The following is a 13,090-nucleotide window of genomic DNA, read 5'->3' on the forward strand; positions in this document are numbered from 1 at the left end:
TGAGAGCTGGACGCCGGTCTGTACACGTGGAATAGCACTGGTGGATCTTTTTCACCCCCTCTTAAACTGTCAAATAAAGCCTCATTAACAACTTTATCCAAATATGGCACCTCTGCCAGTGCAGCAGTCCTTCAGTACTGCACTGATGGAACAGCCCTTTCAAGCTGTGGGAAGGGCTTGAACTGCTCCTCAAAGGTGAGAGGGCTATTAATCCCTCGCTGTAACAGATTCTGATCTGCCCTGTGACAGAGAAACAATGCAACACATTCCTGTAAAATGCCCTTCGAGTAACTCATTTTGGAAAAACCCTAAAACTAACATAATAATCAATGGTATTTTCAAAATTATCTATTGATCCCAAGGTTCACGCAGACAAGGAGACGTCTGTGGCTTTATTTTAGTAAATTTCCGTACTCTCACAAAATCATGTTCAAACTCCACCTGATCCTGTTATGAGTAAGCGATACAGTGTGATGAGAAATATAAGAAACACCAAACATTAAATAGTCTCAAGGCCAGGATTAAACCAGGAACCTCTGAAATTTATACATATGTATATTTGGAAAATTAATGCCATGGTAGTATTGTAATGGTAACATCACGGGGAAATGCAGAGGCCCAGGCAAATGCTCCGGCAACAGGGGTTCAATTTACTTCTAAAAATCTGGAATATGAAGCTAGTGGGCAGCTATTATTTAGGGATGGCATAGCGGTTAGCACTGCTGTCTCACAGCGCCAGGGACCCGGGTTTGATTCCGACCTTGGGTGACTGTGTGGAGTTTGCACGTTTTCCCCCTGTCTGGTGGGTTTCCTTCGGCTGCTCCGGTTTCCTCCCACAGTCCAAAGATGTGCAGGTTAGATGGACTGGCCATGCTAAATTGTCCCTTAATGCCCAAAAATATGAAGGGCAGGTGGATTGACCATACTAAATTGCCCCATAGTGTCCAAAGATGTGAACACAAAGGTTAGGTGGATTGGCCATGCTAAATTACCCCTTAGTCATCAAATTTACAGTGCAGAAGGAGGTCATTTGGCCCCTTGAGTCTGCACCGGCCCTTGGAAAGTGTCCAAAGATGTGCAGGTGAGGTTGATTGGCCACGCGAAATTGCACCTAAAGGGTGTGCATGTCAGCTGGATTGACCATGATGAATGTGCAGGATTATGGTGACAGGGCAGGCGAGCGGGCTTGGGGTAGGGTGCTCTTTCATGGGGGGATCGCTGCAGGCTTGATGGGCCAAAAGGCCTCCTTCTGCTCTGTAGGGATTCTTTGGATTCTGTGGAATATGAACTGAAAACAAACTTGCTGGATGTCAGGAAACAAATGACGCAGTTAAAAAACTGTTTACTTTGGGAAAGGTGAAAGGGGTCGTTATCGAAGTTTGTGTGTGGGAGGACAAAAATGGGACACTTGTATATTGCACATTTCTGCCTCCCTCCCTCGAAAAGCTTCACAACTCTGCATGGCTTCCTTCCACCAAGTACACAGACGGACTCCGGTGGAAACCAGTTTTTGAAAATGCCCATGGATAGAAGCCAATCTTGATAAGAGGGGTATGTGCCAGTCTCTTAGGTGCTGAAAATTGCCCAGATTCTTGGCGCACTTAGACAAGGCATACCTCAGCGACGGGAGAATGAATGGTGAGAACAACAGGCCCTTTGATACCTCAAATTAGCACATTGACAGGGGAGATTGCGGAGCCACAAATGCCTTGCTAACATTTTAAAAAATAAATATCAGTTTTAATCAATAAATCTAATCACATTTCAATCTTGGGATCTAAAATTCTGATCTGGTCATGGCTGGAATATTGGCCAACACACCTGAGACTATGGCAAGAACAGGCTCTATCTGGAGACCTTCTGTTTGTGCAATTTTTCCAATCGGGCCGGGGAAAGGACAATTATTCTGTCCACTTCCCTTCGCCACGTCAAGGGAGTTTTCAGCCCCAATGGAGGTGAGAATCACTGCTGGCTGAGAGGCAGCCAAATTAAGCCAATTTTGCGGGAATTTCAAAATTTCGGCAAATGTGCCGGGTACAGATCTCAGATTAACACGAGGAATACAACCTTGACCGTTCTCTTCTTATTCAGTTGGATGGGTTCAGGTCAGACTCTCTAGTTAAGAGTATGAGGGGAGGTTCACCTACCCACACTACTGATGGCCCACAATTTAGATGGAAGTCTGCTCTATGACACTTTGTTTTCTGCTTTGTTATCAGTTATATATATTTTTTCATTTGTTGATTGTGGCCATTGCCCGGGAAGCCAGAATTAATTGCCCATCCCTAGCGAGTGTGGCTGGCTTGGCCATTTAAGAGTCAACCATATTTCTGGTGTGTTTCCTGAGTCACATGTAGGACAAAAGGTTTCCTCTCCCAGAGGGGGAGATTTTTACAATAGTTTCATGGCCATCATTGAACTTTCAATGAATTTTTCTGAGGTGGGAACGAACCCAGGTCCCAGAGGTTACTAGTCCAGTGACGATACACCTCCCACATATAGGGAATGCACATAATTAAAAAAAAAAAAAATTTAGAGTATCCAATTATTTTTTCCAATTAAGGGGCAATTTAGAGTGGCCAATCTACCTATATTGCACATCTTTGGGTTGTGGGGGTGAAACCACGCAGACACGGGGAGAATGTGCAAACTCCACACGGACAGTGACCCAGGACCGGGATTCGAAGCCGGGTCCTCAGCGCCGGAGGCAGCAATGCTAACCACTGTGCCACCGTGCTGCCCTGGAATGCACATAATTTACTATATAGAAACAGGGAAGTTGGCACAGCAGGTACGTGTTGGTATTTGTGCTATTCCTGAGCCTCCTCCCTTCTTCTGATCTGATCAACGTTTCTCCTATTTCTTCACATATTTACCTAACCTCCCCTTCAGTGCACCTACGCCATTCCTCGCAACCACTTAGTGTCAGTGAGTTCAACAGTTTTGGATGCCATCCCATGACCCCTCCCCCCCCCACCATCCCTGTTGGAAGCATCCCCCCCCCCCCACCCCCACCATCCCTGTTGGAAGCATCGTCTCTGTGTCCACCCTAACGAACCGCTGCATAATTGGACCAATCGCCTGTGGGTTACTTACTCCTCTTTTTTACGAACTATGCATGAAACCCGGGTTGCCGTTCCCCGTTTCTGTCCTTCAATACCTGGAACAATAAACAAATGGTCAGTAGCCAATCTACCAGGCTGCAGCTTAATAAAAGCGCCCATTGTCATACTCTCCCCCCTAACATAACTTCAGCATTTAGGATAGCGTGACCAGCTGCTTCGCCATCAGTTGAACCCTCTGTCCCCGGAGCATTAACATTACTGATCTCCTACACCATGACACCACCGTCTCTCCCAAAATAATGAACACTTCTTTCTTGATTCAGTGCAGAAGATTGCGCACACACTAAACCTACTAGCTAAATTACCACAGGTCGAACCAATACAATTCTTAATCAGTCCAAAGCCAGCAGATATTGATACAAGGTAACCAAGAGCTCAGAAACCCACCACTAAAATAATAAAAATAATAGTAATCTTTATTATTGTCACAAGTAGGCTCATATTAACAGGTGCTCTTTTGGAAGGTCAGTGGAGACTCAATGGGCCGAATGGGCTCCTCCTGTAAGGTAGCGATTCTATGGTGGATTTATAATAAACACCATAATCTTTGTTGTCACAAGTAGGCTGACATTAACACTGCAATGAAGTTACTGTGAAAATCCCCCAGTCGCCACAGCCCGGCGCCTGTTCGAGGACACAGAGGGAGATTTCAGAATGTCTAATACACCTAACAAGCTTGTCTTTCGGGACTTGTGGGAGGAAACCGGAGCACCCAGAGGACCCCCACGCAGGCACGGAACGTGCAGACTCCGCACAGACAGTGACCCAAACGGGAATCAAACCTGGGACCCTGGGTGCTGTGAAGCAACAGTGCTAACCACTGTGCTACTGTGCCATGCTACTGAGGCCGGTAAAGTAACACTTCCTGCCCAGTCAAAAACTGACACAGAAAGTAATCAGAATAAAATAGTACATGTCTCTCACAGCATTGGACCTTCATCAAAGTAAAATCACCATATCACCATAGTTCCAGATGGCCATAGGGTGGTGGTTTAACCTGAGGATAATAATAATAATCTTTATTGTCACAAGTAGGCTTAGATAAACACTGCAATGAAGTTACTGTGCAAAACGCCGCCAAGTCGCCATATTCCGGCGCCTGCTTGGGTACACGGAGGGAGTATTCAGAATGTCACCACACCTCAGGCGAGGATCCAGGTTGAGAAGGGGCAAGGAGGGGGGGGGGGGGGGGGGTGGTGGGGGATGGGGGGCTTCATGAATAACAGCAACTGGTACGGAAATTGAACCTGTGCTGTTGGCCCCGTTCTGTGTAACGAACCAGCCGGAGCTTAATCGTTACATTAGTGACCGTCGTATATTGATCCATGGTATTGGACTCCACAACAAGGAGAAAGACCTTTTAACATTTACCTTGTCAAAAAACTCCCAAGACTTGCCCCTACACCCGTCTCCCCATCGCCCACATTAAGAACTGTTTAGTACGGCCAAAAATAATTTCGGAAATAGGTTTAGCACATGCAGAACCTTCTGCACGTAATCAAGAGATAATTGATTCATCGTTATCAGTTTCTCATAGCAGATATAGGAAATTGTCTCAAATATTTTGTACTGCCCAATTATCCATTGATGCGCATTCCACTGGAAATCTGACTGTCTTTTTAAAATTTGTTCATAGGTTGTGGGCACCAATGTATTACCCAGCTCCCTAATTGCTCTTGAGTAGATGGAGGTGAACTATCGTCTTTAATGTCTGCTCTCCATTCAGTCACACCCACTGTGGTGTTTAGTGAGGGCAACAACAGTGATGAAATGGAGATATAGTTCCATGTCAGTGCCGTGGTCCTTCTCGGTGGTAGAGGTCACGGGTGTTGTCGAAGGAGCCGTGGTGTGTTGCTGCAGTGCATCATGTAGATGGTATACACTGCAGGTGGTAGAGGGAATTTAATGTTTAAGGTGGTGAATGGGCAGTCGATCAAGCGGACGTCTTTGCCCTGGTTGATGTCAAGCTTCTCGGGTGTTGTTGGAGTTTCACTCCTCCAGGCAAGAGGCGTGTCTGTCATCACACTCCTGGCTTGCGCCTTGCAGATGGTTGGATAAGCTTTGGGGAGTCAGGAGGCGAGTTAACCTGCAGCAAAAAAAACAAACTCCTGACCTGTCCTTGTCGGCGGTTTCTTTATCATCCTGGGTTTAATATCCTGGAACCCCCCTCCCTGACAGCATGGTGGGTGTACCTACACCACATTGGACTGCAACGGTTCAAGAAGGCGGCTCACCACCTCTTTCACAAAGGCAAGCAGGGACGGGCAATGAATGCTGGCCTTGCGAGCGACGCTTAGTCCCCATGAACAAATTTCAAAAAGAAGTACTGGGGGGATTCATGGTGAAAGAAATAGCATTAACGTTTCTGCTGAAAGATCATTGACCTGAAACGCTAAACTGTTTCTCACCTTCACAGATACTACCACAAACTAAGCATCTACTTCTGATTCGAGTGCCCAACTGTTCTATGGATGGAAAATCATGGGAGGGATAAGTCAACATTGTGAAGATTGAAAGAAGAGATGTCAGATCATTGATTTGGTGAGTGAGACAACAGATTCCATCCTCAAAATTAAAAAGCTGTAGATCCTGATTATAATGGCAATTCCTTGTTTGCATTTGCTATTTTGAAATACAATAGAACATAGAACAGTACAGCACAGAACAGGCCCTTCAGCCCTCGATGTTGTGCTGAGCATTGTCCGAAACTAAGATTAAGCTATCCCACTCCCTGCCATTCTGGTGTGTTCCATGTGCCTATCCAATAACCACTTGAAAGTTCCTAAAGTGTCCGACTCCACTATCACAGCAGGCAGTCCATTCCACACCCTAACCACTCTCTGAGTAAAGAACCTACCTTGGATATCCCTCCTATATCGCCCACCCTGAATCTTATAGTTATGCCTCCTTGTAACAGCTACATCCACCCGAGAAAATAGTCTCTGAACGTCCACTCTTTAATAGTTCTTAATGGTTGAATATTTTACTGACCTTTCAGATTCAGCTGAGCTAGCTCCAACTCATGGTAGTGATCCCGGAACAAGTAGTGGAAATCCTCCCACATTAACTCCTCTTTGTCTTCAAATCCTGCATCTTTGAACATTGACTCTATCACATTCTGTATCTGTTCCTTTGGCAAGCAGTTGTTCGAGATCTCAATGAAAGACCTAAAACATTAGAGGGTAAAGAGTTCTTGCTTAAATCAAATGAAACAAGGCTCTTCAGTAATTACAAGTTGGCCACTGAAGACAATTAGGTCAGTTACAGCTTGGACATGCTTGAGTACCAAGGAGTCACCATTCTCCACCGAGCTGCTATCTGTAGACAGCACTGTCGAAGCTATTGCAAAAAAATCCTTTTACATCTGAAAGATGTAAAGATTGAAAGATTTGTTCGATGACTCTAAAACCGTCACAGAATGGCTACATTACAGAAGGGCCCCATCTCTCTGAACCAGCCATGGACCTTGTGCCATTCCCCAACTCTCTCCCCTATATAAAATACTAAGAGGGATTGGTGAAGTAAATATGGACCAAGTGTTTCCCCTTGTGGGGCAATCCAGAATGAGAAGTATAGGTTGAGAGATGATAGATTAAGAACTGAGATGAGGAGGAACTACTTTTTGCAGAGGTTGGTGAATTTGTGGAACTGGCTGCCCCAAAGTGGGGTGGAGTCTGAGTCATTAAATGGTTTCAAGAAGGAGGTAGATATATTTCTGCATATAAAACGGGTTAAAGGGGTATGGGGAACAGGCAGGAAGGTGAATTTGAGACCAGGAAGAGATCAGCCATGATCTGATTGAATGGCGGAGCAGGCTCAAAGGGCTGAACTGCCGACTTCTACAGACTGCAGAGAGAACCATGGTACTATAATGTATCAAAGTAATGCAAGTGAAGTTCAATTGGTGTACCTTAGTAGTTGTGAGAATTCGTCCTTCGACATGGAGCCGTTCCCATCTACATCATACATTGTAAACATGAGCTTGGATTTTGCCTCGGGGGAACCTGCACAAAGACAAATGGGATATTTTTCATTGTTCCAAAAAATGCAACAGTATCTGTGACAGGAGGCTGACCTCCGATACCAGTTGAATGTCTCGGGGGCAGAGTGAAACTCTCTGACTGGCACTTCTTAAATTGAAAAAAAACAGTTCAATGCCAGCGTACGGGAAGTGCGCTATCCCATTTATTCATTCTGACCCAATGTGCAACTCATTAATTCTTCAGCGGCACTTCCCAAACCCACAAACCCCGCCACCAAAGAAAGACAAGGGCAGCAGATGCATGGGAACAACCACCGCCTGCAAGTTCCCCCTCCAAGCCACTCACCATCCTGACTTGGCACCAAATCGCCGTCCCATCACTACTGGGTCAAAACTCTGGAATTCTCTACCTAGCAGCACTGTGGGTGTGCCTACATCCCATGGTATGGCAGCCGTTCAAGGCAGCAACTCACCTTCTAAAGTGCAATTGGAAATGGAAGATAAATGTTTACCTCAGCAGTCACGCCCACATAGAATATATTTTTTAAAAAGAGTGTCATCTATATGCATCATTATTTACATCCAGTTCAGTAATATAGTGATGCGGTAGAGGGCGTTATGCAATAAATCAAAACTTCAAGTTCTGTACAACCTTCTGAGGTAGAGTTTCAAACAAAACACGAATGGTCAGTCTTTTTTCAATACTAGCTGATTTCCTGGGTACAGTCGGTGCAAAGGGCAATGGTCTTGTGGACAAAGTTAGACTGTTTGATCCACTACCCCTTCGATAGGGGCCAGCTAATCAGGAATGGAGAACCGATTTGGTCACTTGATCCAAGAAAAGAGGGTCTACCAGGATATCCATCGACCTAAGTTTATACGGAAACACTGACTTGTATTGCACTAGTCAATTTACCCAAGGGAAACGGAGAAGTGGCCACGAGTTACAAATGCGGGCAGCTTGTAAATTAAACACCTGGGGTTTTGGGTCAAGCACATTGTGGTGCCAGAATAACATGCTGCAAATGAACTCCTTGATTCAGTGGCCAGGCATACTTGAAGCACGAGAAATATCCGTACCAAATTGTGAGCCGTGCAATTTAATTAATAAGTAATTGCTTATTAAACCACCTGCACTGGCTCCAGTGACGCCCAAACAATCAATGCCGAAATGTTTTAATGCTTTCAGTCGACCACTACCCCATCGTTGGACTGTAAATATGTTCTCAGCCTTCTGCTGAGTGGTCCCTGCAAAAACTGTTTTGGAAAACACACTTGTTCCTGCTGTGACTGATGTCATTACTGTAGCTGATCTACCCAACTGCCTACCCTCCAATCACGGCAGGACCTTTGTTTCCAATGTTTTCAAAGATCACTGCAAACAAAGGGCGGCACGGTAGCACAGTGGTTAGCACTGCTGCCTCGCAGCGCCAGAGATCCGGGTTCAATTCCAGCCTTGGGTAACTGTGCGGAGTTTGCACGTTCTCCCAGTGTCTGCACTGTGCTGTTCTTTGTATTGCTTCATTCAGGATGATTGGTGTAGTGTTCAGAAAGATCACAAAATAGCTTTAAATTAAACAAAGCTATTAATTTATTTACACTTCTAACCTGGATTCGACCCCGACTCTTTAAGAATACACAGTTGATTAATAACATTTACAGCTGATCTCACTACTGGTTTAGACTATGATCTACACTCACTTACACTTTCTGCTCTTCTAACCTTCACTAGCTACCTCCTGCATGTGCTCCTCCCCAAAGGTCTAGCATCACTGCCTTATATAGTTGTAACTAGCTCCCGCTAGTGGCTACTCTTGACACTACATTAACTCTTGCAATGCTGATAGTTATAATACCACATGCGCGGGTTTCATCCGGGTTCTTCGGTTTCCTCCCACAGTCCAAAAAATGCGCAGGTTAGGTGGATGGCCAGGCTAAAATTGCCCCTTAGAGTCCAAGGATGTGCAGGTTAGATGGGGTTAGGGGATAGGGTGGGGGAGTGAGCCTTGGTAGGGTGATCTTTCGGAGGGTTGGTGCAGGCTCGATGGGCCGAACGGCCTCCTTCTGTACTGTGTGGTTTCTATGTAAAGATGGACTGAGTTAGAGCACAACACGCCACATCATCTGCAATCAGTGGGACTGATGGAACATTAAAAATCAGGAGGTTAAAAATATATTGGCTAAACTGTTGAGAATCAAGGGAAGTTAGTGGATCACCTTCATATCACATGTGTAACTATCGTTGATAATGTGTCCTCATCTCCATCAGGGACTGTATTCCCTAGCAATCCACATTAGTTAATCTTTGGCGTTGAGATACATACACCACCTGCCCATGGTTCTTGTACTGCCTCTCAACTTAATGGTTCCCTGACCCGACAGCAACTATGAGATTTAAGACAAGACAAAATAGATGAGATTCATCTCCCAAAAAACAGCAATGAATATATTGAGCACAGTAAGAAGTCTTACAACACCAGGTTAAAGTCCAGCACTGCTCCGAAAGCTAGTGTTTGAAACAAACCTGTTGGACTTTAACCTGGTGTTGTAAGACTTCTTACTGTGCTCACCCCAGTCCAACACCGGCATCTCCACATCATGAATATATTGAGGACAGAGAGTCAAGTAGGTCCACTATATCACAGGGCTGTGTGGTGTTCTTTGTGTTGCTTATTTCAGGATATTTGGCGTAGTGTTCACAAAGAGCACAGAATCACTTTTAACTTGAACAAAGCTATGATTTTATTTACACTACTAAACAGGGATTTGACACTTAGGGCGCAATTCTCCGCACTCACGACGGTGCGGAGAATAGCGGGGGTCGTAAATGTTTATGGCCACGCTAGTCTGACTCCCTCCCGCTATTCTCCCCCCCCCCCCACGCCCGACTCCCGACACGAATCGCTGCCGCCGTTTTTTTACGGCGAGCAGCGATTCTCAGCTGGCTGATGGGCCGAAGTCCAAGCCCTTTACGGCCGTTTTTACGAACGTCAAACACACCTGGTCTGACCGTTCGTAAAAACGGCCGTAAAGTTTGGATCTTGGCAACCATGGCACCGATTGGCACGGCAGTACCACGGCCGTGCCAAGGGTGCCATGGGCCCGCGATCGGTGTGCACCAATCGCGGGCAGCGGGTCAGATTCCCGCGCACTCTTTGTCCTTCCGCCGCCCCGCTGTATCCATTCGCGGGGCGGCTGAGGGGCATCCCGGCCCGCGCATGCGCGGGTTTCGCGCAAATGCGCGATGACGTCATCCGCGCATGCGCGGGTTGGAGTCTTCCAATCCGCGCATGCGCGGCTGACGTCATGTGACGCGTCAGTCGTCGCAAACTCTGACAAGTGGGCTTAACGAAATTCGTTAAGCCCGTGATGCCGAAGTTCACGGCCGCGGCATGCTAGCTCCGACCGGGGCCCAGAATCGGTTCCCGGTCCGGGGGGGGGGGGGGGGGGGGGGGGGGGCGGCTGGCGTCAAACCCGCCCGTTTTTGACGCCAGCCTTACGATTTCTCCCTGTTTGGGAGAATCGCGCCCACAGTCCTTAAGAATACACAACTGATCAATAACATCTAACTATACTCACCTATTGCTAATCTCACTACTGGTATAAACTATACTCTAACCTTGCTCACACTATCTGCTCTCATGACCTTCACTCGCTACCTCCTGCATACACTCCTTCCCTAAGGTCTAGCATCACTGCCTTATATAGTTGTATCTCCATCTCCCTCTAGTGGCGACTCTCAACACTACATTAACCCTTGTAATGCTGATAGTTACGATAATACCATAGGCTACTCTGCCGGTTTCCAATCTTTGTCACTGGCACCCCTACTGGTCAGTCTCTAAGCCACAGCAAACGTCCAGCGGAGTTACAGCCCGCCCTCATGTCCCCAGCTCGGAATTACCTTTCATCAGGACGACAAAGATGTCGAGGAACTCCCGGAATGAGAGGTAGCCGTTTCCATCCTGGTCAGCCAACGAAAACATCTGCTCCACAAACATGGAGCCCTCCTTTAGTCCCAGCGCATCAGCAAACTCCGCGCGCGTCAGCTCGCATTTCAGAGTCTCCTTCGCCTTCTTCGACAATTCACTGTCAAGGTCACCAGCGTTTGACCCGTCAATCTCCAGGACCTAAAGGTGGCGACCAGCACAGAAATAAATGGTACACAGTAATCATTTGGGACTGTTCATCGCGTAAAGGCATTTAAATATAAGCTGGTTATTATTGTCGACAATATTAGCAAATCAACGTTTGCCTCGCATTTATTTGGCTGTTTTTGCTGGAAGCATTAAACTGTTAAAATAAACTTAACCTGCTTTGAAATGACAAGCAGAAGAATATATTACAAATAGGTTAATTGCGGTGGCCTGGACTGGAATGGCTAAGACATGGGCAGTGTGGAGGAGGGGAGAGCTGTCAGGCTTCCTTTTTACTCTACGGCTTTGATGAACATCTTGAACCCTGTACCACAAAGGCAAGTCTTCCATCCCGTCCCCTTCCACACCTGGGAGCCTCCGTACTTCTACCAGGGTTGACGGATCCCAACACCCATTTACATTTTTTTTTCGATCATGGGGGCGTCGCAGGCTGTGCCAGCATTTATTGCCCATCCCTAATTGCCCTTGAGGGGGTCATTTAAGAGTCAACCACATTACTGTGGGTCTGGAGTCACATGTAGGCCAGACCAGGTAAGGACGGCAGATTTCCTTCCCTAAAGGACATGAGTGAACCAGATGGGTTTTTACGATAATCGACAATGGTTTCATGGTCATCATTTTAACTTTTAATTCTAGATTTTTATTGAATTCAAATAAATTGGGTGGTGCCCCGAATGCTATTTCCATTTCAGTCAGGGTTTGCACAACAGTGCTAACCACTGTTCTACCGTGCCACCCATCGAGACCTTTAACTGTAATTTATCACAGCTTTCAGCACATGAAATTCTAATCACAACTGGGGTAACACTGCACATCCATATCTTTGCAATATTAAACTGAAACAAATTGGTCAGTACGCATGCACAAGACGAACGTCAAAATCGATGCAACTGCAACTATACCTGTGCAAACACATGGCGGAAAAATGTATCCAAGATCTTAATCCGCTGCTGCTTTGTCACGGCTTCTTTCAAAAGTGTACGCTCTTTCACTTCCTGGATCATCAGACTTATGCCATGCATGTCTATATGTGCTTTAAAATCTTCCACAAAGGCGCTACGATCTTCTGCCCCTTCAAACATCAACACCTGCGTACAAGACGTCACATTCAGATCAGGTTCATGGGATGCCACATTTTATATATTACCAAAAACATTGAGGCAGATGCATTAAGTATTTAAGATCCTGAGGGGACTTGACAGGGTCGATATCAGGAGAATGTTTTCACTTGTGAAGTATACTAGAACTAGGGGGCGGGCGCTTGGGTATTTTAAAAATAAGAGGGCCTCATTTTTAAGACCAAGATGAGAATTTTCTTTCTCTACGAGGGCTGTTAGACTGTGGAATTCTCTTCCCTGGGGGACAGTGGTGTTAAGGTCCGATGGTATCTCTGTAGTAAGAACTAGAAAGGAAGCCTTGTCTTCATCAGCTCCAGTTTTATTGTGTTGTACAATCACTTCTCCTCCAACTCCACAGTGCCACCTGTGTCCCCTTCATATTTAAGTGCAGTCGATCAAACAATAAGTGTGGTCTATTAAACAATTATAGCTCAACCCTTTTCAACGACCCCCAATTCCCACAAATGAATAGATACGTTTTAAAAACGGACTTAAAATAAATTTTCAGTTTTGACATCCATTGTTGGCGAATGAATGCGGAAACCGGCCCAAAACCAGTTGGGCAACTCCTTTGTGAGTTGGTGAATCCATTCTGTGTAAGACACACCAGTTGTAAGCTGGAGCAGCTTTGAACATGCGAGAAGTCAAGCATGAAGTCAACATTACCTTTTCTTTTTGGCCCTCTAGAAGTTCAAAGACACCGCAGTA

At 45.9% G+C, this 13,090-nt stretch overlaps 1 protein-coding gene across 1 annotated transcript in view; it reads right to left on the reverse strand.

The window, feature by feature from the left end:
• LOC119956723 (dual oxidase 2-like) overlaps positions 1–13,090 on the reverse strand; it is a 107,028-nt gene that overhangs the window by 36,676 nt on the left and 57,262 nt on the right. The window contains exons 18-22 of the mRNA XM_038784060.1: positions 12,167–12,352; positions 11,012–11,237; positions 7,036–7,129; positions 6,117–6,292; positions 3,097–3,160 (exon numbers count right to left, since the gene is read on the reverse strand). Of these exons, the coding sequence (XP_038639988.1) occupies positions 3,097–3,160; positions 6,117–6,292; positions 7,036–7,129; positions 11,012–11,237; positions 12,167–12,352 (746 nt within the window). The remainder of the gene's footprint in view (positions 1–3,096; positions 3,161–6,116; positions 6,293–7,035; positions 7,130–11,011; positions 11,238–12,166; positions 12,353–13,090) is intronic.

Source organism: Scyliorhinus canicula, chromosome 24 (assembly GCF_902713615.1).
Source record: "Scyliorhinus canicula chromosome 24, sScyCan1.1, whole genome shotgun sequence".
NCBI lineage: Eukaryota > Metazoa > Chordata > Chondrichthyes > Carcharhiniformes > Scyliorhinidae > Scyliorhinus > Scyliorhinus canicula.